This window comes from Typopeltis vanoorti, chromosome 1 (assembly GCF_054136105.1).
Source record: "Typopeltis vanoorti isolate ZY-2024b chromosome 1, IOZ_Tvanoo_1.0, whole genome shotgun sequence".
NCBI lineage: Eukaryota > Metazoa > Arthropoda > Arachnida > Uropygi > Thelyphonidae > Typopeltis > Typopeltis vanoorti.
In genome coordinates this window covers 83,472,622-83,500,087 of record NC_143549.1, presented here as the reverse complement: position 1 = coordinate 83,500,087, position 27,466 = coordinate 83,472,622, and the positions used below count along the sequence as shown (strand labels likewise).

Below are 27,466 nucleotides of genomic sequence, written 5' to 3'. Positions count from 1 at the left end.
TGCAGTGAGAGATGCACTCGCAGCTCATAGAAGTCAACTCTGGGAAGAAAAACTGACCTCCATCTCCGCTGACAGCCACTCTGTATGGAATCTTATCCGAAAGATCAAGAACAAAAATAAACCTCTTCCCCCTCTGCAAACAGATTCAGGTCTCATCCACACCGATGCTGATAAAGCTGAGGCAATAACGAATCATCTTGAAAATCAATGCAAACCCGCATACGGTCACCTTGACATTAGTCATATCTACAAGATACACCGTAATGTCAGATATTCACTCAAGTCTGCTCCCACACACTCTACTCAAATCACACCCACCTCACCTGCTGAAATATATGCTATTATTCAGAAATTCAAAAATAAAAAGGCTCCTGGACCCAACGGCATCTCCAACAAAGTTATAAAACTTCTACCTCGCAAAGCTATTGTTCATTTGGCAAACATAATCAACTCCATACTTCACTACAAGTATTTCCCTTCCTACTGGAAATTGGCGTACATTGTTCCAATTCATAAACCTGGAAAGGATCCCACTCTTCCACAGAATTACAGACCAATCAGTCTCATTTCTAATCTCGGAAAAATAGCTGAAAAGGTAATTCTTACTAGGCTTCAAGATTCTGTACTCCTGTTAAACATCCTGCCTGAGGAGCAGTTTGGTTTCAGACAGTTGCATAGTACCACGCAACAAATACACAGATTGGTGGAACATATCATCACAGGTTTTAACTGGTGCCAATGCACTGGGGCTGTTTTCCTAGACTTAGCCAGTGCATTTGACAAGGTTTGGCATTATGGTTTCCCAATCGGAATCATTCAACTCTTAAAGACGTACCTCTGCGATAGACGCATGCAAGTGAGACTAAGTGGAGTGGTGTCCTCACAGAAACACATCTTGGCTGGAGTTCCACAAGGGTCCTTACTAGCACCAATCCTATTCTCCTTATACCTGCATGATATACCACACAACCCATTATCTTCAATTAAAGCTCTTTACGCTGATGACACAGCGATATTGGCCAGATCATTAAAGCCTCACTTAGCCATCAAGAAACTGCAAGAAAACCTACTGCAAATAGAGCAATATTTTGCCAAATGGCGTCTCCAGGTGAATCCTCAGAAGAGCGTAGCCGTCTTATTCTCTAGAAGATCAGTGCTTCCCAAAGAAGATATTCTCCTCTTTAACACAAAAATTCAGTGGAAAACAGAGATCAAGTACCTTGGTGTAGTGATGGACAGTAAACTGACTTTCAACTCCCATATCAAGACTCTCTGTGCAAACACATCCAAAACCATAGCCCAGCTCTATCCGCTAATAAACAGAAACAGCAAACTGAGCACCAGAATCAAACTTCTCATATACAAACTGATGGATCGTCCAATACTCACTTATGCCTCACCGGCCTGGAGCCATACTTCAAACTCAAATATCATTAAATTACAACGCATTCAGAACAAGTGTCTTAGAATGATCCTGGGCGCTCCATGGTTCATCCGAACTGTCCAACTGCACCGCGACACGGAGGTCCCCTATATTTACACCTTCATGCGGACTATAGCAACCAAATTCTTTTCAAAGGCAAGTGTGCATCCTAACAGACTGATCCAACTGGCCGCTGACTATGATGCAACGGACAATTCTAAGCACAAAAGACCTAAAGCCATCCTAAATCCCCTCACTGAGGATTAATCTCCTAGCCCAATCAGGGCGAGCAATATAGCTCATAAACTCTTTCCACTCACAGTCTCTGTTAAGATAGCCGGGAATATGAAAAGCTTTTGCTTCACCTGTTAAGCCAGTAATGTTACTAGTTGTTACTAGTGAATCGTCCTCTTTTCTTCTCATTTCGTCGGTACCTGGTTTCCAGTGTGGAAGGCTGTATAGTTGTGAAGAGCTTGCCGTCATGCATAGCGAGAATCTCCCCTTGCTATGTGTGCTTCGTGGATCAAAGCTGCAGCTATAATGCGTCCAGATTCCTAAGAAGGAAGGGCCACTGATGAGTTAACGTCAGTGTATAAATCAGTGTAAGAGTGTTTCGTTTCATGTGGAACATAGGAATAGTGAAGCCGCCATTAAAGAAAGTACAGTAAGGAGATCCGAATATCCAGATAAGGCAAGAACAGTAAGCAGAAATCTTTTCATATTAATATCGGAGTAACCGTGGAGTTAGGAGAACTGAACTTTAAGAAAACAGCCCATTTCGTGCAGTGTTACAAGAACTGTCTGCATTTTGGACATTTTGTCTGTATCTAAGGAAAAGGCATCTTAGGCTTGAGCCGAGTAGTAGACCGAGGCTACGAACTGTTTGTGTCTAAAGGATAATAATGTTATATTGTTAAAACCTGATTGAATGCTAACTAAAATTTTGGGGGAGGATTAAGTCTAAAATATAAGAAGGAGCATTGCCTCAAGAAATCTGTGTCAGAGTTACAGAATTGGCTTGTATATATATGTAATTTGCATGTGTAGTAGTAAATAGGTAATTTAGCATATGTTGTCAGAGTCTGAGGATAGTTATGTATAGAAGTGAAAGATTTGTGTCAATATAAAGGATTACAGTGTAGAAATTTTGGATGTGTTAAATTTAGAAAAGGAGGGAACCCAGACTCTATTTTAATTAAAGGATTAACTAACATGTATCTTTATGCTTTATGCTAAAATAAACGTATTTCTTTATGTGTAAGTCAAATGAGTTTGTCATGCTTTCTGTGGGTTGAATTACCTCTTGGAAAATTACGAACCATGTACTAAAGGGGAATCCATTAATAACATAAGAAAGGGGACCACGACTGCATACTTCTTGATCCCTGCAATTTCTTTCTAAGAAATGTTGGATAACATATCAGAATTCTGTTGCCAGCTGACGCAGTCATAAATTAATACAAATTTGTCAGCAAAAGAATTAACTGATACTAAGTAATATTAAATTTAATAGTAACAGATAGAGGTAGTTTAAGCAATAAGAAATAAGACACAAAGACGAAGATATAACAGGATATTCTTAGCAAAAGGTCTCAATTTCATTCCCTCACCAAAATTGATCCCTAAAGAATCTCTTCTTACAAAAATAGAAAAGGCAAGTTCATTCATTCCTAATCATTTGGCTTAACTTCTTCGTATTGAATTGATTTTCATTATCAATAATGCTAAACCTCCAACAGATAATATTTCTCTGGCTGAAAGACAAGCCCTAAAAAATCTAAAACAGAAAAGTAACATTATTATTTTACCTGTGGATAAAGGCAATTCCACGGTCATCCTCAACTCTGAAGATTACCACAACAAAATGCTTCGATTACTTGAAGATAATTCGATATATTCAATTCTTCAGGAACATCGTGCAAGAGAATTACAAAACCGTACAAACAACTTGTTAAAGACTACGAGTGAACTTCCTCATAATGTTTGCCTCTCTTTACGCTCTCTACATCCTCTTATCCCACGCATCTATGGAGTTCCCAAAATACATAAAGAAAACATCCCTCTTTGCTCAATTGTGGAAGGAATTGACTCACCTATGTATAAACTTTCCAAATATCTAGCAAAGTACCTCAAGTGTTTCTCCAATAAATTTCTCCAATTACCTTTCCTGGATGTCATGCTTACACGATGCTCTGAAAGATTAAAAATCTCTATATACAGAAAACCTACTCATACCAATAGATATCTGCATAATCTTTCTCATCATTTTCCACCACAAAAACTTGGAACTATATCTACCTTAGGACACAGAGCACGCTCTCTCTCTGTCTCTTGAATGAACCAGATGAATTACAAAAAGAAATAAATCGCCTCACTCTTATCTTTAAACAAAATGGATACTCTGAAAAAACAATTAAAAAATTTCTTCTGGATCCTCCTAGGCAGTGCACAACAGAAACTATTAATTTTAAAGGTAGCATCTCCATTCCATACATTAGCACAGTCTCTAAAAAATTAGCTAAAGTCCTGAAAAAATATAATATCAGGATGTTCTTCACCACACTTCCTAAAATCCGTTCTCTAATCAGCCATCCAAAGCCTACTCATCACAACTTAAAATATCCAGGTGTATATAAATTATGGTGCGATTGCAATATCCCTTATTTTGGACAAACTAACAAATCTATTGAACAACGTATAGAAGAGCATAAGAGAGACATCTCTTACAAAAGATCTCATGCAACTGCGTTATCCAGTCATGTTCTTTTTTTCAAATAATCCTAATGATGATCAACAAAGCCACTCCGTTTGCTGGGATAGATCAGAAAATATTTTTCACTGTGATGATGAGTTTGAGAGAAAAATTGTAGAATCAAGGGAAATCCTGCTGAACCCTGTCCACTTAAACAACAATTTGAGTTATAACATCCCAGATAGCCATGCTGCAGTTATTCAATATTGGCGTTCACGTGAGCCTGCACGCACACTTGCAATAAACAATGGCATGCCTGTTAGAACAACTTGAAAAAATACAACATTTTTTATGTATCAATTATGTGTGGCAATTTTAACCAGTTGTTTTAGATACTTCAATGTTTATTACTATTCTTTTCCTTTATGAATACCTGAGGAAGGCTGTAATAAGCCGAAACTAGTTGTATTATTCTCATTAAAATCTTCATAAGTTATCTCGGTTTTTAAAGTCATTAAATCTATGTCTTAAAATGTATCACAACAACCCAGTAAAAGCCTATTATCACATATATATGCATATGTATAATACCTGTATTGTTTAAACTTTATATCAATGACATTGTCAATGGATTATAAGGGGATTTTCAGTTGTTTGCAGATGATGTGAAACTGGGAAGGGTTATTAGTATTACTGCAGATGTGGCACCTCTGCTGGAGGATTTGAATAAACTAGACAGATGGCAAATGAATGGCGGTGTCAGTTTAATGCAGCAAAATGTAAAGTCTTGAAGTTTGGGATATGTCGATGGGCAGCTGCATACTTGATTGGAGGAGCTGTTCTGGAGAAAGTACAGGCAAGAGATCTGAGGTGATGATTGATAGAAAACTGAAATTCAGGGAACATATTGCAAAGGTGGTGAAGGTAACCCAGAGGATTGCTGCAATACTGAGAAGGATGCTGACCTGCAGAGATAAGAGTTATCATTCCATTGTATAAGACCCTGATCAGACCACACTTAGCCTATTGTTTTCAAATTTAGTCCACATGATTTTGAAGGGGATTAATTAACTGTGGAAAGGGTATAGAGGTAGATAACAAAGATGGTTTCAGGACTGTACAATGTTAGTTATGAGGATCGACTGAGGGAATGTGGACTGCAGAGTTTGGTGGATAGGAGAGGTGATATGATCGAGACTTTTAAACTGTTGAGTGATAGTTACAGGGTTGACACTGGGAGTTCTTTAGCTTGGTGGAATAGTGGGAAGGAGCGATGACAAGGGGCCATCCCCTGGAAGTTATGAAAGGAAGCTCTGAGCAAGAGGGTGAGGTGTGGTTTCTTTACATGGAGGGCGGTTGAACCATGGAATGCATTGCCTGATAGTGGTGAGAGCAAGAATGGTCAATGAGTTCAACGAGTGGTATGATAGACTTTGTGTTTCCTAGGAAGGACCTCCCATGGTATGTCTTTTGACTCCATAAAAGCTGGAATAATAATAATATATCAGGTAACCAAAAAATTTGTGCGGTTTTCAGTAGTTTTCTGCAATGACTTGTTTTATTTTAAGGTAGTTTGTAGAGCACAATTTTTATATGCATCATAAGGCACAGATGTGCATTAGTCAATTGGTGCACTCTAACTTAGTGTGTACTTTATTTTTTCTGTGATTTTGAACCCTTTTTAAATGTCTCTTGAACCTGGTATAATTTGGGCTTATTTGTTTTATGAATTTAAACAGAAATGGTTTAAAAAATTTGTTTCTGGTGATGAATCACTTGAAGATCCACCATGTTCGGGAAGGCTCTCGATTATTGATAATGAAGAATTAACAGCGGCACTTAATTCTTCATTATCAATAGTGGTATTTAATTATTATTATTATTATTATTTATTATTATTATTATTATTATTATGGGTATCTCCATGGAATCAGTAGACTCATCACGGAAGACCCAAACTAGCAAAACAATATCTGTCATATCTCTTCTTGAATTCATTTACAGATGAAGAGCTCACAACTAAGTCAGGCAATGAATTCTGCTCATTCACCACCCTCCAGGCAAAAAACCTTGTTCTGACACCTTTGTTAATCACACTCTTCTTTAATTTCCAGAAATGACCTCTTGTTCTTCCATCACTATCACGCAGCTGAAACATTTCCCCTGCATCAATCCTATAAAAACCTTTCAGTAATTTAAATGTTTCTATCATATCCCCTCTTCTTCGCCTATCAACCAATCTCTGCAATCCACAAGCTCTCAATCTATCAATGTAGGGAGCATTTTTTACATCACTCACCAACTTGGTCACTCTTCTCTGAACACTCTCCACAGCCTCATCTCCAAAGAATCCAAGTGACCAGACTTGAGCACCGTAATCCAAATGTGGAAGTATCAATGCTTTATAAAGGGGAATAATAACCTCTTTATCTCTGGATGTCAGTGTGTTCCTCAACAACCAAGTAATCCTATGTGCAATCTTGGACACCTTAGCAATGTGTCCTCTGAACTTCATCTCCCTATCTATCAACACCCCTAAGTCCTTAGCCTCATCAATCTCTTGGAGTACTTTTCCATCAATGTAGTACACAGCTGGTAATCTTTTAATCCCAAAATGCATGACTTTACACTTTTCCACATTGAATTGACATCCATTATCTTTTGCCCATTTTACCAGCTTATTTAAATCATCCTGCAAACTTTCAACATCAGCTTGATATTTTATTGCGCTACCCAACTTTGCATCATCGGCAAACAACTGAATATCTCCCTTTAAGCCATTTCCTATATCATTTATATACAAATTAAACAACATTGGCCCAAGCACAGAGCCCTGCGGCACTCCACTGGTCACCTGCCTCATTCTGGACTCGGTTCCTCCATACATCACCTTATGGTATCTCTCCCTGAGCCATTCTCCTATCCATATCACCAATTTAATATCCATTCCCATCTGCTCCAATTTGCATAACAGTGTTCTATGGGGTATCCTGTCAAAAGCCTTAGCAAAATCCAGAAGTACCACTGTGTAGCCAGTTCCTTTGTCCAAATCAGATGTCATTCTATTATGAAAAGTTAATAGATTGCTAAGGCAGGATCTACCTTTAACAAAACCATGTTGGCCTCTATAGAGTATCATATCCTGATCCACCCATTCTTGAACTTTGTCTTTAACCAACTTTTCCAATACTCTTACTACTTCTCCTGAGATGGTGATTGGTCTGTAATTAACTACCGCAGTTTTAGAGCCACCCTTATGCAAAGAAACCACTTTGCCTTCCTTCCACTCCCTAGAGACCCTAGAGTTCAAACTTAAATTAAATATCCAAGTAAGAGGGGTCGACAATTCATTTGCAAATTCATGCATCACCCGAGCTGATATTCCATCTAAGCCTACAGCAGTGTTTGCATTTAAATTTTGCAATATATTAAATACCTCTGGTCACCTGCCTCATTCTGGACTCGGCTCCTCCATACACCACCTTATGGTATCTCTCCCTGAGCCTGTATAGCTCAGTGGCTGTGGCATTTGCACGCCACGGCACTTGGCCTCATGAAGGAAGACTTGGTTTCCAGGCTAGTCGGCAACTAGAGGAAATTTTTCTAAGCCTTTTTCGATCGGTTCCCGAGTTAGTCGATCTCTGGCACGTGCAAGTAGGTTTTTCCTCCCAGAAACTCAGGTTCTTCGTCCCGTAAACTCAAGGAAATCGACCATAGAACCCACATTATTTCAGACATTAAATATATTGTATTAGGGTTAGGGACCACGACATGGTGGCACATTTGATCCGTCTCTCTTCACTGTGTACCGCTTAATTAGTGATAGCCTTGGGCCATCTATCTCTGATTGGTACCAGTGGAGATTGAACTGCCTACTCAGTCTCCATAAGTTAGATAGGGCTAAATGGCCTCGCCTACTCCCCGTATATGGGAATAAAAAGGTGTTACCCGATTTTTTTTTTTTTTTTTTTTTAAATACCTCTGATTCTTTAGTTTCAATTCTCACATTAGGTATTGCTACAGGTAAAGAGATATCCTCAACTTGGGTGATAGACTTTTGAAAAGTGATCACTCAGTAACTCGACTATTACATCTGATTTTGTCACCTCAATACCATCAGCATCCACTAAAGTTATCCTTCTGAAGTCATTCTTCCTCTTACTTGCTACATAGTGGAAGAACTCTTTGAGATTACCCTTGATCTCTTTGGCTAAGGTCTTCTCATAATCTGATTTAGCTTTTCTTACTATGCTGGTAACCTTCCTAGCTTGAGCCTTGTACTGCTCATGTGTGTACTGATTGCCTTTCTCCTTGTAAATTCTCCATAACATTTTCTTTTTATGCAGATCAAGTTTGATACTACTGCCCATCCATCTAACGCCTGCCTTGTTTGACCTCCTGACCATGGGGACACAATCTGATATTGCTTTCCTCAGATACCTGCTGATTTTATCCCATGCACTGCTAACATCTTTCCCCTGCAATATGTTCTGCCATGGGATGGCTGCAAGCTCACTCCGAAACTTGTTATAATTGCCTAACCTCTAGTTCCATATATACCCCTTCTTAACAAAAAAATCCACAGATTTTGCAACCTCCCAAGTCAATACTACATGATCGCTTTCACCAATAGGAGGTAACGAGGACATCTTACTTATGCATATAACCTCTGAACCAATAACCAGGTCCAACAATCTCACACCACGTGTCCCTTCAGTTATGTGCTGTTTCAAGTAATTATCTCGTAGATGATGTATGAACTCCATTTCCTTTTTGCTATGTGATATGTCCTCCTTCCAATTGATATCACCGTAATTAAAATCCCCCAATAATAATCACTAAGCCTGCACTCATTGTACTAATTTGCTGATGCATGAATTCAATATTTCCCCCTGTACTCCCTGGCGTATAGCAGCATCCAACTGTATATATGGTTGCATCGGTCACTATTTCTCACCAGACCGCCTCAAATGAACTCTTATTCACATGTCTATCATCTTGATATACTACTTTCTTTGGCTGCAACACATCGGCTATCATCAACAGTACTCCTCTCCCTGATTGAAGGCAACAGAAATCAATTGCATTCAAAACTACCATGGGGAAAAAAGAAAAAATCTTTATTGATGATGAAGAATTAAATGCCTATTGAAAACAATCCAAGATTAACATGTTAAGAACTTTCAAAAATGTTTATTTGAGTGGTGAAACAATTAGTTTACACTTGCATCAACTGGGAAAATCATAGAAGGTAAGCAAATGTGTCCCATGTGCATTATTAGATGACTATAAACTTCAAAGGCTATGAATTTGTTCTTCACTTCTTTCACATCATAAAAATGCGCCGTTTTTGAATTACTTGCTTGCTTATGATGAAAATTGGATCTTGTACTCTAACAGGAAGCAGACTTATCATTGGTTGTCATCAAACGACTCAGTACTTCACACTTCATAGGCACTTCTTCACTCCCAGAGGAGTATGCTTTTTTGTGGTGGACTGGTGCCAGTATTATCCACTATGAGTTTTCTGCAGGCCAAACAATTATGCTGAGATCTGCTCGATGCAACTTGAGCATGTGCAGGATGTGTTACTTCAGAAACAGCCAGGACTAGTTAATCAGAAGAAAGTGCTATTCTTACAGGACAGTGCTAAACCTAATACTGCAAAACATACCTGTGAGAAGATTTGTGCTTTAGGATGGGAGATACTCCCTCATCCTCCATACTCTCCTGACATTTTTCCAAGCAATTATCACCCTTTTTTTTGGTGCTAGATGATCACATGCGAAATAAACAATTCCACAGTAAAACAGAGATTGAAGCAGAGGTTGCTAGGTTTATTACTTCTAAAGACAAAATTTTTATAAAAGTGGAAGTTACAAACTTGTAGCTAATCGGGAAAGAATTGTAGATTATGAAGGTGCTTATTTTAATGAGTAAAACATTTTATTCATTAAATTCAGCAGTTAATTTTTATTATGAAAACTGCACGAACTTTTTGATTACCTGATAATATAATATTATAATATATACAAGGTGTTCGGGATAAATTTGACATATTTATAATTAATTATATTTTTCCGTAAGTTACATGTATTAACACACACTTCTCTTCATTTAAAAGTTTGGACCCTTCTTCATTCATATACAAGATGTCAGAAAGGATGGATAGCTGGAACCCACCTGAATCATGGAAGAGAATAACTTGTATCATGATGATTCGTGCCCGCCATTAAAATAAGGCTATTACGACTGCTGCCCAATGCTCCCTGAATACAGTAAAAACAATCAGGCATGAACTAGAGACTTGCAATGGTGACTACGAGGATGTAGCAAGAAGAAAGATCCCTAGCAGACGATCTGATTGCGTTCGTACAGCAGAATTCCTCGCAAATCTGCAGGAACAGGTGTTGAAGAACCCTGGCATTGGAATTCGGGCTTTGTTCGTGGAGTTGCTAACTGTAGTCAAGCCCTGGATAACAAGGGTAGCCAATGGTGGGCCGTATGTATGGCAGCAGGATTCGGCCCCTTGCCACACCTCTGGGAAAAGTCAAAAATGGTTGTCTGAAAATTTCTACGACTTCACCAGTCCAAATGTTTGGCCTCCAAACTCCCCAGTCCTTAACCCCATGGATTATTTTGTATGGGGTGCAGTTGAAAAAGACACCAATCGCACTTCCAGTAATACAAAAGCCCAGTTAATGGATAAAATTAAAACAGTTTTTGCGGCCCTTCCCAGGGAGACTGTAGCATCAGCTTGTTCGAGGTTCCGAAGCAGAATTGAAGCTGTGATCGATGCTAATGGTGGTTATTTTGAGTAAATCTTGTTGATAGTATTGTAATTAACTCTGCCTGTAATGTTTTTTTGTCAATTCATTAAATTTAATAGATACAAAGAAGATTTTCTTTTTCCTTACGAAACTGTCACATTTATCCCGAACACCCTGTATTTATTAAGTAGTTTTTGATTGAGTTTTTCTTCATAATACTTCTTGTTTTCAATAGGTTTTAAGTTGAACTTTTTGATTTTTTATTGTTTAGCCATTTTATTTCCAATTTGGGTTTATTTTAATTTTGATTCTCACCAGTTGGTGGTCACTTTCTGTTTTTACTTGATTTACACCCTCTGTCCAAAAAGAAACCGAACTTTTCGAAAATAGAAGAAACTAGTAGTGCCACTTGTTGTATCTTTTTGTTGTTGTAAGCGGCAACCTGCATTCATGTTGTTTCAACTGTTTGACATTTGTTTCATTAAAAGCTGAGTTATAGTACCAAGAGTGACAGTGTGTTTTGATGGACAGTTGGAAAATGAGTTTCAAACAGAAAGCTGCGATTCACTTTTGTGTTAAACTTGGTAAAAGTTTTATTTAAATGCATCAAATGCTTTAAAAAGCATACGTGATGAATGCTTATTCCGTACTCAAGTTTATGAGTGGTTTAAAAAAAAAATCGGCTAACTCTTTTTTTGTTCCCGTATAGGGAGTAGGTGAGGCCATTTAGCCCTATCTAACTTTTGGAGACTGAGTGGGCAGTTCAATCTCCACTGGCAGCCAATCAGAGATAGCTGGCCCAAGGCTATCACTAATTAAATGGCACGCAGTGAAGAGGCAGCTCAACAAGTGCCACCATCTTGTGGTCCCTAACCCTAAGACAATATTTTTAATGTCTGAAAATAGTGTGGGTTCTATGGTCAATTTTCTTGAGTTTACGGGATGAAAAACTTGAGTTTTCAGGAGAAAAAACCGGCTTTCCCATGCCAGAGATTGACGAACTCGGGAACCCGTCGAAAAAAAGCTTAGAAAAATTTCCTCTGGTCGCCGACTAGACTTGAAACCAAGTCTTCCTTCATGCACTCAAGCACCATGGAATGCAAATGGCACATCCACTGAGCTACACTTCAAAGTGGTCATGAGATGCTTGAGGACAATGAAAAGCCGGGCCATCCAAAAACTGGATTGAGCGAATTTAACATCCAAAAAGTGCGTGATTTCATCAAAGAAAACCTGAAATCGTCCATGAGATTGATTGAAGATGAATTGGGAATTCCAAAATCAACTGTGTAACAACATTTTGACTGAGAGCTTGAGCCTTTGTAAATTGAATTCACGATTTTTTCCCCTACAAGTTGACCAACGGCCAAAAATGTATTGAACTGAACACTGCAAGGACCTCATTAAAACCGCTCATAAGGACTCAAACTTCCTTGAAACAATCATTACTGGTGATGAAACGTGGTGTTTTGAGTATTGAGCCTGAAATAAAGTGCTGAGTGGAGCCCACCAGAAGAGGGGCATCCGAAAAAAAGTTGCTTGGAGAAGTCTAAAGTAAAGACGATGCTAATTTGTTTCTACGATTCCAAGGGCATTATCCACAAAAAATTTGTTCCGCCTGGCCAAATGGTCAATGGTAAGTTTTATCTCAAAATTTTGAAGTGATTGATAGCGAGAATTCGTCCCAAATGGCATGAATATCGTGACGACCGACTGATCGTCAAAACACACTGTCGCTCTTGGCATTATAACTCTGCTTCTAATGAAACAAATTTCATAAACAGTTGGCACAACACTAATTAAGGTCACCATTTTCGACAACAAAAAGATACAACAGGTGGCACCACTAATTTCTTCTCTTTTCGAAAAGTTTGGTTTCTTTTTGGACAGAGGTGTAGTACTGAGATATCTTGAACTATTTCTTTATCATTACACAGTACATAATCTATTTCATTTTTGATTTCTCCATTTGGACTTCTCCGTGTCCATTTTCTTTTGAGGACTTTCTTAAAAAATGTATTCATGATATAAAGCTTGTTACTGATAGAGAATTCTGTAAGAGCCATTCCTGAGTTGCTGCTTGCACCATATACGTATGGTCCTATTGTGTCTGTTTGGTGAATGAGATGGTCTACTTTGGCGTTAAAATCACCCATTACTATAGTAAAGTTTTGATTGCTATGGAATGTGCTGCAGTGTGTAATAAAATGCTTCTATCTCTTCATCAGTGTGGGACGAGGTGGGAGCATATTTGGATGATCCTGATTTTAAGTTTTGAGTTTATTTTAAGTGTGTTTTCTATTATTCTTTCATCTATATAATTAAATTCTTCTATAAGGTGTGCAATTGTTTTCTTAATTAGAAATCCAACTCTGTATTGTCCTTTAGTTTTCCCATAATTGAGTTTATTCACCCAAAATCATTGAAATAAGTGAAACATGGTTGAATGAAGATGATATCGAAACAGGAATAGAAATGGAAGGATCCAGTATTTTTCAGAAGGATTGAAAGGGAAAATGCAGAACGGGAGTACTGCTGATGATAGCAGGAGAAATTAAGTCCACATAAGGCAGACATGAAAGAGAGAAATAGTGGCATTTCTTATGAGGCAGTGTGGCGTAATGTGGCAGTTGACAGGAAGACATATTTAGTTGGATGTTACTATAGGCCTGGGAATGTGCAGGGTGGTGATGAAAAGATGTATAAACAACTGGATTACTGAATAAAGGAAAGTAATTATTATGGGCGATTTTAATTATGGCAGTATAGATTGGAATGAAGAAGAAGTGCTTACAGTTTTTGGATGTATGGCATGTATTTGAGAGAAGAATGGAATTATACAGGCATGATGGATTGCATTTAAATAGCTTTGGAGTGGGTGTACTGGAGAAAGTCTTGCTAGATAGAAGTACAGTGTGTTCTGCATGCAAGAGATCAAAAGTAAGAGATGAATTGAAAGATGAGGAGAGTGGTATTGAGGAGACAGACGTGCTTGGCAGTGAAAATGATGGTAGCATAGGAAAAGAAGAGAGAATAGGAATGGAAGAAGTTCCAAGGGAGTGGAAAGAAGGTAAAATTGTTCCACTGCATAAAGGTAGTGATAAGGCTGTGGCTTCAAATTATAGGCCAATCTGTATATTTGGAGTTGTGGTGAAGGTATTAGGGAGATTGCTTAGAAGTAAGACACAGAATTCTGTTGAAAATGGTGGTATTCTTTGTGGTTATCAGCATGGGTTTGCTAAAGGGAGATCATGTTTGACTAACTTATGTACTATAACAAGGTGACAAATACCTTTGACGGGGAGATGCATATACAGTGGTGTACTTGAATTGTGCAAAAGCTTTTGATAGGCTCCCACACGACAGCGAATAAATAAATTGAACAGATGGGATTGATAGATACTTCTGAGTCTTCTTGGATCGGTGGCTGTCTGTCTGATAGGTATCAGAAAGTTGTATATGGTAGTGGTGTGACACAGAGACGTTGTTGTTCAATTTGTATATTTATGATATTGGGATGGGTTTAACTAGTGATATGCAACTGTTTGCAGATGATGCAAAATTGGGAAGAACAATGCAGAGCCCTGCAGATGTGGACCTGCAGGAGGAATTGAATAGATTGCATGAATGGGCAGATAAGTGGAACTGTCAGTTCAATGTTGCAAAGTGCAAGGTTTTGAGATTTGGTAAGCAACAATGAGAAGAAAAATATACACTTGCTGGGGAAACTTTAAAGATAGTAGAGGAGTTGAGAGATCTAGGAATGATGGTGGACAAGAACCTGATATTCATGAGCTACATTACACAAGTTGTAAAGACTTTCGGATAATGGCAACGATGTGGAAGATTCTGACATGCAGAAATAACGAGGTTATGATGCCATTGTAGAAAGCCTTGATTAGGCCTCATATGGATTATTGTGCACAGATTTGGTTTCTGGGTTTTCGTGGTGATGAGAATATGTTGGAAAGGGTCTAGAGAAGATTCATAAAGGTTGTCACTGGTCTTTGGAATTTAGAGTATGAGGAGAAAATAAGAGAATGTAAAATTCAAAGTGTTGAGAATAGATAAAGTGTGTGTGTGGGGTGGGGATATGATTGAGAGATATATATATAAACTAGTCAGGGGTTGTTATCAGGTTGACATTACAGAGATTTTTCATAGAATGTGAGAAGGGGGTGGTAGAACAAGATGCCATCGCTGGAGACTGTAAAGATGGTGTGAGCAGAGGAGTGAGGAGAAGGTTCTTTGCATGAAGATTGGTTGGTGAGTGGAATGCATTTCTTGAGTGTGTTGTGAATGTTGAGCACATTGGATCATTTTATGGCACAGTTGGGTTAGCATTGTATGCAATAGTGTTCCTCCCACAATAAATCTCTTATTCCACAGAGGTCGGATAATAATAATGATATCTTGTCACGTTTCTGTGTGTCTAGTACTCATTTCCTCTCAAGGACCAGCATTTGCTTTTTTTTTATTTATGTTATTTTTTATTTTAGCTGCATTTACTAATCTTCTGTGGAGCAGTAAGCACAAATGTCATTGTCCAGTTTCCATTTGGAAATTTTCCCCCTCACACACTCCTGAACTGTCTGCTTTCAGAAATTTTTTTCCCTCTTATCACAAGACTCAAACTCAAGTGTTTTTTATTTGAAGGGCACAATGTCATGTTATTGTTCTATTTGCAGTGTCAAAGTGCTTCATGCTATTATTAATTTAGCTGTAGATCATCTGAACTGCTCTCTCTTATCCACTTATGGTGTATTACAACAGCACTGCACAAAAATCAAACTGAAGTATTATATCAATACCTTTCATACAATATATGAACATTTGGAGTTTTACTAGTATAGTTAACCCACTTACCAAGACAGTCTATTGTGAAGTCCTCTCATTTCTTTGAAAAGTAGATAATGTTTTGAGAACTCAGCTTCATAAATAATGTAGAAGTCAATTTTCTTAGGAGAGTTGATTATATCTAAGAAACCAGAAGTTTGCTTAGATATAAGTTTGCTTATAATTATCCTTAAGCTGACAGCATATTTATAACATTTCAGTAAGAATTTCTTTTATAGTTCCATAAATGATGTAGCAATGTACTTTATATGTATCTTTTTTTTTTTTTGAGATAATTTTATGAATGGTTTTAAATTTACATATTCATTGCTCATGTCTTAAAATGTAAGTTTTTCATAAATTTTGCCATTAGATTAACAGTTCAATCTTGTTTTCAGAGAAACTGTATTGAATTTGCCTTGAAAGCTAAACCTGTAAGACGTTACATACCAAAACATAGGATACAATACAAAATCTGGTGGTTTATCACATCTCATTACTTTGAATACTTAATATTTGCTTTAATCATGATAAATACACTGACTTTGGCAATGAAGGTAAGTTTATACTTTACTATCTCATGTTATTTTTTACTGCATGAGCACAATTTTTTTATTATCATTATTACATGACACTGCAAATTCATTTGACCTGAACATGAATTTTTTTACTGTTCAGATTTTGAATTTAATGATTATCTTAACTTAATGTGTTGTCTGAAGTATATCAATACATCTTTTTGAAGTGTAATATTTTTCATTATAAGGTTTAATGGAATGAATACAGCACATTCACTATCTGATCAAAAGTATCTGGACACCTTCTGTAATTTGTAAACTGTCTAGATGTCACTATGACCTCACTTACCAGTATAAAAGGAGGCATAGAGCTGTGTGTTGTTCAGTGATAAGAAGTACGAGCAGAATGGGTAGGTCAAGGGAGCTCATGACTTCGAACATGGACTAGTTACTGGTTTTCACATCAGTAAGAAATCTGTCAGAGACATTTCAATGCCCTCCTCAAGTTGCTCAAGTCAACAGTTGGTGACGTGATTGTGAAGTGGAAACGTGAAGGCGCAACCACAACAAAACCACAGTCAAGTAGGCTGCGTTTAATGACAGACAGGGACCATTTAGCATTGAAGAAAGTGGTTTTCATGGAAATCACCAGACATAGAATGAAACAATCACATGGGAGTTCTGCAATGCTACTAACTGTCCAGCCGGCATGATGACTGTGAATTCAGAGTAAAGAGGAATGGGATTCCATGGTCAAGCAGCTGCCCATAAACCAAACATTTCTCCTGTGAATGCTAAGCACCACCTGCAGAGGTGTAAAGAGCAATGCCACTGGATAGTGGACAGTTGGAAATGTGTGATTTGGAGTGATGAAGCACACTTTACCATGTGGCAGTCCGATGGGAGGGTCTGGGTGTGGCGAATACCTGGAAAACTATTTCTGAAAGCATGTGTAGTGCTAACAGTGAAATTTGGAGGAGGTGGCGTTACAGTGTGGGGGATGTTTTTCATGGAATGGACTTGGCCCTCTCATAGTACTACATGGAAATCTAAATGCAAAAGAGTACAAGGACATTTTGACCCATTGCGTACTGTCTACGGTAGAAGATCAATTCAGTGATGTTCATTTCAATCAGTTGAGTGTACATTTACTTCAGAAAAAAATGTTTTTCAGGGAGGGGCATCAATTATTTGCAGGTTTTTGCTATTAATGTTAAGTCTTGGAACACATCCCCCCCCCTTTCAAATATCAAAGGAACACTGTATATATATCATTTTGCCCTACTACGTTTCCATCTTTCTCTCTCTTCCCACCTCTATTTCATTCTAATGGAACAGTGCAACTTCTACAGATGGCAGATTTCTCTCTTGGCATCAATCTTCTCTTTCAACTCTTGTTTAGATAACCAAGGCCAATCTTCTATACTATTTCACAAAGTACCCTTGTCATGCATCTTATGATCTTTTTACAGAAGAATAGCAGAAAAATACTTGATATCCTAGTTACTAGTAAGTCTTGCTGACCCAGCTGGTGTCCCAACAGTTGTACTAAGAGCTTGTGCTTGAGAAGTAATACCCATCCTCTATTGCCTTTACAATCTATTCTACTCATCTATCTAACAGCATAGCAAGAAGATTTTATTTAGTCTGTTCCTAAAAAAAGGAAATGGCCATCTAATGAATACCTCATTTCTCTCACATCAGTGCATTCAAAAGTAATGTTGAAGATTATCAACAACCAGCTTCTTCACTACCTAGAGACCCATTGGTTAAGTAGTGACCACCAATATGGATTCTGCAATTCTAACGCTACAACAGATCTCCTCACTAACCTTACCCTCCTTTAGACACAGGGAATGGAAAGATTTGGAGAATTTCATGTGATGTCTCTTGATATTTCCAAGTTATTATGGAAGTTATGGTCTCCCTTCTATCCTTTGTAGAAGTTCTTTGTGAGTGGAATTGCTAGCTTCCTCTCCAGTCATTTATTGTGTATTATGGTGGATGGATCTTGCTCATCTGATTTTTCCATCAGTGCTGGGTACCCAAGGGTTTGCACTTTCTCTTCTCTCTCTCTCACACATACACAGTCTCTTATACATCAATAATCATTCCTCACTAACATCAAGTCCTATTCATATCCTTGCTGATGATAGCACACTTTATTCATCTTTGTCGTTCTCGAAATGTTCTGACATTCAGATGACTCAAGCTTTAAATTTTGATTGTCTAGCACTGTTTCCCAGAAAAAAGACCATGCTTCATTCTCCCACACTTTTGATAACCATGATCAACCATGATCAGTTTTCTTTTCTTGAACTGATTTTCACAACTTGCCTATCGTGGTGTTAACATATCACAGTTATAGCAAACTCTCCAAAAGTCTCCAAAATGCTCGATAGTATTTTTCATTCTAAATGTTACCTCTCCTTTGCTCTCCCCTTTATAAATTGCAATTTATAAACAGAGGTGTTTTTTTGTGCATTTGGGGTGGTGCACAAAAAACCTCCTAGTGTGCTAGAGTGTCCAGAAGAGAGCTATTTGACTAATAATTTGTTTAGCTTGTATGTCAATGATATTGGGACAGGCTTAACTAATGATATGCAGCTGTCTACTGATGAGGAATAGAACAGATATCGTTGGCCTCACAGGAGGATCCCAACAGACTATGTAAGTGGAACTCTCAGTTTAATATTGCAAATTGCAAGGTCTTGAAAGTCAAAAGGAAGATTAGGATGCAGAGCATACAATTAGTAGGGAAATTTTGAAAGAGGTAAAAGAGATGAGTTCTGGGAGTCATATGAACAGAGACAATGTTTAGAGGTCACATTGTTAAAATTGTGATGGATTATGGCAATAATGAGAAGAACATTAACATGCAGAAGCAAAGAGGTATAGTTCCTTGTTTTAGGCTTTGATCAGGCTGCAGATTTGGTTGTCGTGTTTTCAAGGGGATGAAGATATATTCTAGAGAAGGTTTAGTAAGTCGGTTTCAGGGATATGAGGACAGATTGAGGAAATGCAACTTGCTGAGCCTTGAGAAGAGAAAAAAAAAGGGAATATGATCGAGACAGATAAGTTGGCAATAATTGTTATCATATTAATATGGTGGAGATTAGAGTAGAAGGATACAAAGGTGAAGTAGCATAAAGACCAACCCTGGAAACTGTATAAGGAAAGTGTGAGGAAAGGAATGAGAAACTGATTATTTTTATGGTGAGTGGAATGCAGTGCCTGAAAGTGTGGTGAATGCAGAATCTGAATATATTTAAGGCATTGTTTGATGATCTTTTTGCACTATTGTGGATATCCTGCAATGTGTCTTTTAACTCCATGTAGGTCTGATGCTAATAATAATGCATGGTCTGAATTTTTGAGTATATAAATGGTAATTTAAGATATTTGAGATTTATGTGTGGAAGTTGGCCTTCTCATGGTGAGATTTGACTCACTAAGATAATTAAATTACAGAAGATAAATACCATTAGGATGCCACAGTGTTCTGGAAACTATTAAAAAAGCAGAGAAATGGAGAAAATGTGACAAAGATGTAACATCTGCAGATAAGGATATTCTAGGTGTTTGAAACTGTGAATGATTTTAGAGCATGTTCAGCAAACTTGGTGTGTGAAAGTAAGTATCTCCCACAATCTCTGCCTTGGATTGTGATGATGATGATAATAGAGAGAAATTGAAGTAGATAGGATTGGATAATAGATTAATGAGTTGGATAGGAGTTTAGCTACTTGATAGGTCTCAGCAAGGCTCTTTTCCTGGAAGAGGAAATTCGCTGGTACAATGAAACAACTGTTTTAGGACTATGAATTTATAAGCATAGAGGGACAAGAAATAGGGATGACCAAGAAGAAGATGGACTGAGGCCAGAACAGGGACTTGGCCTAGAACTTGGATAGGAAGAAGAAGAAGAAGAATTTATTTATATGTTACTTATGTTGAGAGAGAGAGAGAAAAGTTTAAAGGAGGATATGCATTTGTTTGTCTAAATTCTAGGAATGCTTTAAGGATCAATGCCAGATGAGCGGGAGCACATCTCTATATATCCTGTAAGAAATGTAAAGATTCAAAGGTGATTCAAATTCGAAGTCTTCTGCGATGTCTGATTCTCAGATTTACACACATTCTCTTATTAGCTGTCCATAGTGAAAATATTAAGCGGTCTCAGTTTATGATTACTGCATATTGGTTTAAACAAAACATGCTGAATGATAGTGCAAAGACATTCAAATTTGTTAAAAACAAAATCCTTACATAATTGATTCTTATGATAGAGGATCACTTGGTGCCTGTCCATTTGAGAAACATGCTCTCAAAAATATGTTTTATTTTTGTTTTGTTAAAATTTTGTTTATTTTTCACAGCTGAACATAACTGCATTATTCAGCATGTATACCTGTAGGAATGCATTTGTAGGAAGAATGAACAGGAGACGAGAGAAGGTATGTTACATGAGGTGTGACAATTTAATTCCCGGAATGCATCTGTAAAAAAAACCTATGTTCGGAACTGTACATTAGTGGCTACAGTCACCTTCGAAGTATTTCCCCCTGTGCATTTATACACTGGTTTACACGGTGTTCCCATTTTTGGAAACAGGCCTGGAACTCTTTTTCTGGAATACTCCTGAGTTTCTTTATCACATTATGCTGGATATCAGCGATGTCAGAAAATCTTCACCCTGAAAACATCCAGAAATCACAGGGAGCTAAGTCGGGCAAATAAGCAAGATGACCTAATTTGGTGATCGATTATTTTACCAGAAACTCTCTCATGATGAGTGCACTATGGCTTGCTGCATTGTCTTGATGGATGATCCACTTATCAGGCCACAATTCAGGTCTTTTTCTTCAAACAGAATCTCGTGATCTTTTCAGCACCTCTAAATAGCATTGCTGGTTGACCATTTGTTCTTGTTCAATGAATTCTTAGTGGACTATTCCATTATGATCAAAGAAACACACCAGCATGATCTTGAACTGTGAACATGACATGCGTGGTTTTTTCGGATGTGGCAAACTCCGGGTTTTCCACTGCATGTTCTGATTTTTTGTTTCGGGATCATACTGGAAGCACCAGGTTTCGTCACCCATAATTACTTATGGAAGCATGTGCTTATTTGCAGAAAGATCAGTTGCAACTTGAAGCCACCGCTGCTTCTGTTCGTCCATCAAATCCGAGGCACAAACTTTGCAGAAATCTTTCGCATACCCAATTCTTCAGTTAATATTACCCTGACTGTTTCTTGATTCATTTGCAATTCATCAGCCATTAATCACACCCTTAAATGTATGTTAGACCATACCAAATCTTGTACTCCATTCACATTTGCGTCCATCATTTTTGTTTTTGGCTGCCCACTTCTGGGGTCGTCATTCACATCTTCTTGCCCACGTTTGAATCTCTTATGCCACTCAAAGACACATCCAACAAAGTTTTGCTGATTTTCATGGAAAATTTGATACTACAGAAGTGCCAGTGTGATTGCCAGGATGCAAGACCTGAAGAATGAGAAATGAGGTGAAGAAAATGCACTGTGAGATCAGAAATTTGGAGGACAAGAATGACAAAAATATGCAAAAGGATTGAGAAAAAGAGGTTACCAATGACTCAAAGGTAGCAATGGAAAAATGCAAGCAAATGAAAGGGTCCAGAATATCTATTTTCCAGAAGGAAGAATTCTTCATCATCATCATCATCAAATTCCTGCCATGTACCCACAAGGGGTGTACAGGATATGATAGTACTACATGAAAAAATTATATCATTACTAACTTCCTATCTACAATTTTCCTCCAAATCAGTCTGTTATTTGTCAAGACTCCAACATTATCAGATCTTATATTTCTATCGTCTAAGGCACTTTGTACCTTATCAATCCACCTATATCTTGGTCTTCCTCTGGGTCGTTTTCCTGCCAACCTGGCAGAGAACACTTGTTTTGCTAATCTTTCCTCGCCCATTCTGTTTAGGTGACCATACCACCTGAGATTGCTCTGCTAACGCATTCCTGGATGCAGACAATGTCAAGTTCTTTCCTAATATCATCATTTTTAATATGATATTGCCATTGATGCTATCTGTTCACACCTCTAATCTTTCTCAGGACTCTCATGTCTGCAGTCTCTAGTCTTTGGTCAAGTGTTTTACTTCTGACCCAGCTCTCAGATCCATAAGTTAAAACTGGTTTGAACACTGTCTTGTATACAGCTAATTTAGTGTTCTGACTTATTTCTCTCCTATTCCATATGAATTTATTCAGTTGACTTCACACCATACCAGCTTTGCTGATTCTGTTGTCTATTTCTATATTTAATTTACCATCTTCAGAAGGAAGAATTAACAGGATAATTGATTCTTTGGATATGAGAAGTAAACAAGCAAGGGTGGGGGGGGGGTTAGTGGTGGTTGTGAGAACAAATGATTTTGTTGGACATAATGAGAATGTAAGGATGGATATCAGGAGGTTATAGAGGAGATCAAACAATAACAGTGTGGTAGGAAAGGTAGGAAGTGTATTGCCAAGGTAAGACAGCAAAGAGTTCAGACGGAGAGCAAGAATCATGAATAGTATGTTGGCAGAGCTGTGTGAGGAGAAGGAATTAATTTTTCAATGTGTGGGATACATTTGAGGGAAGGATGGATTTGAAAAAAAGTGGCCAGTTGCATTTATATTTATTTTGTGTTAATCAGAAAGACTGTTACTAAAAGGAAGTGAAATGAGTGATGTAAACAAAACCTAAAGATGTTGAAAGTTTTTTCCACTTGGTTATACTATGAATTCTAGATGCCAAGAAATTATATTATTATTATTTATTTCTTCTTCTTATTTTTATTATTATTCTATTCTTATAAGGGAGTAGTTGATTGTGAGGAGATATACTGTATATAGGATAAGTGGTAATAAAGATGATTTGGACATGGGCATGTATGTGGATATCGCAACAAACAGAAATGAAAAACAGAAATTATTTTTCTGAAATTGTTTCGTGTCACTCTTCTAAATTAATATCAATACTTATACCTTATTTTGCCTATTTTCTAAAGGAGCACTGCTTTTATTAAATCATTGGTTTTTTTACTGTGGTTAAGTTGAGACATAGATGATATGTAATTTAAAATATATATTGAAAGAGAAATTATATAAGAAGAGTAATTTTTTGAAATAACTTTATAGAATCTTCATGTTTATTTTAAAATTTTTGAAGAAATGGCATCAGAAAATATAACTGAGCTCTTAAAACTATAAATGACGAACTATATAACAATTTTTAGGACTGTCAATTAGATTACAAATGCATTGGAACTTTTTCCTAAGGGGGGGGGGGAGGAGAATATTTTTATCTCTATTCCATCCCTTTGGAAAAAAGTTCCAATGCATTTTTTAATGTGAATGTATTCTGAAGGTCAGAAGGTTGAATAAGGTAATGTCAAATAGATCAATGAAATGATTTAGCATGAAATCTGGAAGAAGGTACGGTTGGATGCAGCACAAGATGAATACTGGTAATAATCAGTTGCATTAGGTGTGTGAAGAGCAAACCAAAACGATGACTCAGTTGGTAAAGACAACACATTTGCTGCCCTTACCAACTAATAAATTTAGTTTAATCCTTTATCCAAGTGTAAGCAAACAAAGTTTGCATCTGAAAATATCTTCAGGACTAAGGTAAGGTGGTACATCCCTTGGCAACTCGTAGCAAAGGTGGATCAAGTTCTCATCACTCCTTGTCTCAGTATCTCCCATAGTGCAAAGCACATCTCTTTGCAGACATGTATACTGCTATGTATTCAGGGAAGGGCCACTACCCAGACCAGTTTCAACCTTTATTGAGGTCTCATCAGTGGGAGGCAGACCCAGAGTGGTGATACTGAGCCAGAAGCAATGGAGAGGTCATATTTACCTATACGAGTTAACAGCCTGTGTACCACCTTATTATTAAATTACTCTGGATTTAGAGAAATTTAAAGTTAGAGAAAGATATTTTGCACTTGGTTAGACTATAATAAATTTAGTTTAATCCTTGATCCAAGTGTAAGCAAACAAAGTTTTGCACCTGAAAATATCTTCAGGACTAAGATAAGGTGGTACATCCCTTGGCAACCCCTAGCAAAGGTGTATACAGAGTAATTTAATAATAAGGTGGTACACCAGTTGTTAACTCGTATAGGTAAATATGACCTCTCCATTGCTCCTGGCTCAGTATCACCACTGTGGGTCTGCCTCCCACTGATGAGACCTCAATAAAGGTTGAAACCAGTCTGGGTAGTGGCCATTCCCTTAATACATAGCAATATACATGTCCCCAAGGAGATATGCTTTGCATTATTGGAGATACTGAGACAAGGAATGATGAGAGCTTGATCCACCTTTGCTACGAGTTGCCAAGGGATATACCACCATACCTTAGTCCTGAAGATATTTTCAGGTGAAAACTTTGTTTGCTTACATGTGGATAAAGGATTAAACTAAATTTATCACCTTACCAACTAAGTTACCAGAAATTAGTAAACCAGACAAAGAAAAATCTCAGAGTTTTTCCAATATGTGCCAAGTAGAAGGAAGCATGATCATGATAAGATGATATTAATGGTTGAAGAAAATGTAGACTGAGTCAAGTAGCCTGTGCTTACTAGCTTGTGCCTTGATTGCAGCAGAGTCGACAAGATTACACTATTACACAACTTGAATCCAACAATAGCCTACTCCTTTTTTGAATAACTTAATAATTTGAAATCTTGCAGTTCGTGTTGAATTTTAATTTTATCAAAAACCAACCATCACTGGCATGTACATTTACTTATCCTCACACCACCATTCATCACAGAAAATTGGTATTTTCAAAAAAAAATAGGTATTATCAAGAATACGGTCACATATGCAGCTTACAATCTTCTCTTCTTCTTCTTCTTCTCTTTTGTTAAAAGAATTGAATCACATTAAAAGATGGCTAATGGGTACAATGAAACTGTCATTAAATTTTTTAATAATTATCATCTGTCGACTAGATTACAGCTAATATGAAAATAATTTCAGTAACTTCTTATAGCAACATATAAACAAAAATGGATAGAACATTTAAATCGAATGGACAACAGCAGACTACTGAAAATATTATACACATATAAGGAAGAATTGGAAGACCAAGAAAGAGATGGCATCAGACCTGGAACAGGCCTACCTAGCCTAAAATCCATATTAGGAAGAAGAAGATCTATTAGGAAGAAGAAGATCTTATAGCAACATCTGAACAAATAGCATGGATTCTTTGCAAGGTCTCATCACTGGGAACTAGACTCAGAAGTGATACCAAGGAAAAGAAGTGAAATAATGCAGAAGTCATATTTCCATATAAAAGTAGTCAAAAGGTGTAACACCTTATTACTAAAATACTCTGGATTAGAGATAGATGCTGAAAGTTATTTTTTCACTTGGTTACACTATAAGTTATAGATGCCAATAATTTTTATTCTTATTTTTATCCTTTATCCAAGTGTACAAAGAATACATTTACAACGAAAAACTAATAACTGGTATGAAACCTAACAAAGAAAGTTAGAGAAAGTAAATTATAATGGAATGAATGGTGAGAATATGTAAGAACAACAGTGTTAGGTATCTGTGTTAATGACTGGAATGGGCCTTATCATGGAAATAATTATGATGAAAGAATGATTTTGACTTTGTCTGGTTTGGACCCATCAAACGTGAGCAAATCTCTACATATATAAGGCACTAGAGAAGAACAGAATCTGCAAGTTGTCATGCAGACTGCAGACAAAAGTATACAAAAGAACATGCAGTATTTTAATGTCTGTACATGAAAGCTGGGAGTATCAGAAACAAAGGGGGTAGTTTTGTTGTCTTGGTTAATATGTTGGGACTTCAGACTGTAGGCATTAGTGAGACCTGGCTATCAGCATCAGACATACTAACTGGTATCAAGTGTAAAGGGTACAGTATTTTTAGGAAGAGTAGACAGAACAGGAGAGAAGGGGACCTGCTTCTAATGTTATGGGATGACTCGAATCCTATTATTGAGACCTCTAACTGTAGTATTACTACTAACAGTATAACAGTAACAGTGGTGAAGAAATGAATCACCAAATAAAGAAGATGAGTAAGAAAAGAGGAATAATCGTAATGGGGAACTTAAATTATCTAAACATTGATTGGGTAGCATTAAAATCTCATGAGAAGAATTAAACTGAATTTATTGAGCAGTTGTGAGACAACTTTCTCAAGAAGCATGTGACAGAAAGAACTGAAGGGCAAACATTGTTAGATTTGATTATAGTGTCAGAGGGTGTTTCAGTTAAAGATGTAACTATTCTGCCTCCAGATAGGAGAGTTGGTAGCTTGCTCCACCTTTGCAAGGAGTTGCCCGGTGTTGTACCACTTTACCCCAGTCCTGAAGATACTTTCAGGCGCAAACTTTGTTTGCACACACTTGGATAAAGGATTAAACTAAATTTATTATAGTCTGACCAAGTGAAAAATAAACTTTCAACATCTTTCTCTAAATCCGGAGTAATTTAATAAAAAGGTGGCACACTGTTTGGCAGCTCCTATAGGAGGAGATGACCTTGCTAATGCTTCTGCCTTGGTATCTCCACTTGGCCCTTGCACCCACTGAAGAGATCTCAATAAAGGTTGAAACTAGTTTGGGTAGTGGCCCTTACCTTAATGCATAACATTATACATATCCGCAAGGAGATGTGTTTTGCATTACATTATGGGAGATACTGAGATAGGAGTGTTGGTAGCTTGCTGCACCTTTGCAAGGAGTTGCCCGATGTTGTACCACTTTACCCAATCCTGAAGTTACTTTCAGGCGCAAACTTTGTTTGCACACACTTGGATAAAGGATTAAACTAAATTTATTATATTCTGCCTCCAGTTGGTGAAAATGATCATGCGGTACTCACTTGATAATTGGCTAAATTTATGAGTGTTCCATTCATTACAGACTGAACTGCAAAGGAGGAAATTATTACCAACTGAGCAGTATACTGAGTTCAGTGCAATGGTATTAGTTGCTGGATTGAAAGAATATCAACAGTGCATGGGAAGCATTTGAAAAAAAAAAAAAAAAAAGATATTTAAATGATGCAATATCAGAATGAGTCCTGAGAGTTCAAGGAAGAAACAGGTTAGGAGTGAAATGTGTGTGTTTGTAATCTTATTAAGGACGAGATTCGGATGAGAGAA

General features: G+C 37.4%; 1 protein-coding gene across 1 annotated transcript in view; it reads left to right on the top strand.

Annotated features, from left to right (window-relative positions):
- Positions 1-27,466, top strand: part of LOC150110163 (muscle calcium channel subunit alpha-1-like) — a 1,246,847-nt gene that overhangs the window by 715,012 nt on the left and 504,369 nt on the right. The window contains exon 29 of the mRNA XM_090391329.1: positions 16,120-16,278. Coding sequence (XP_090247455.1) covers positions 16,120-16,278 — 159 coding nt within the window. The remainder of the gene's footprint in view (positions 1-16,119; positions 16,279-27,466) is intronic.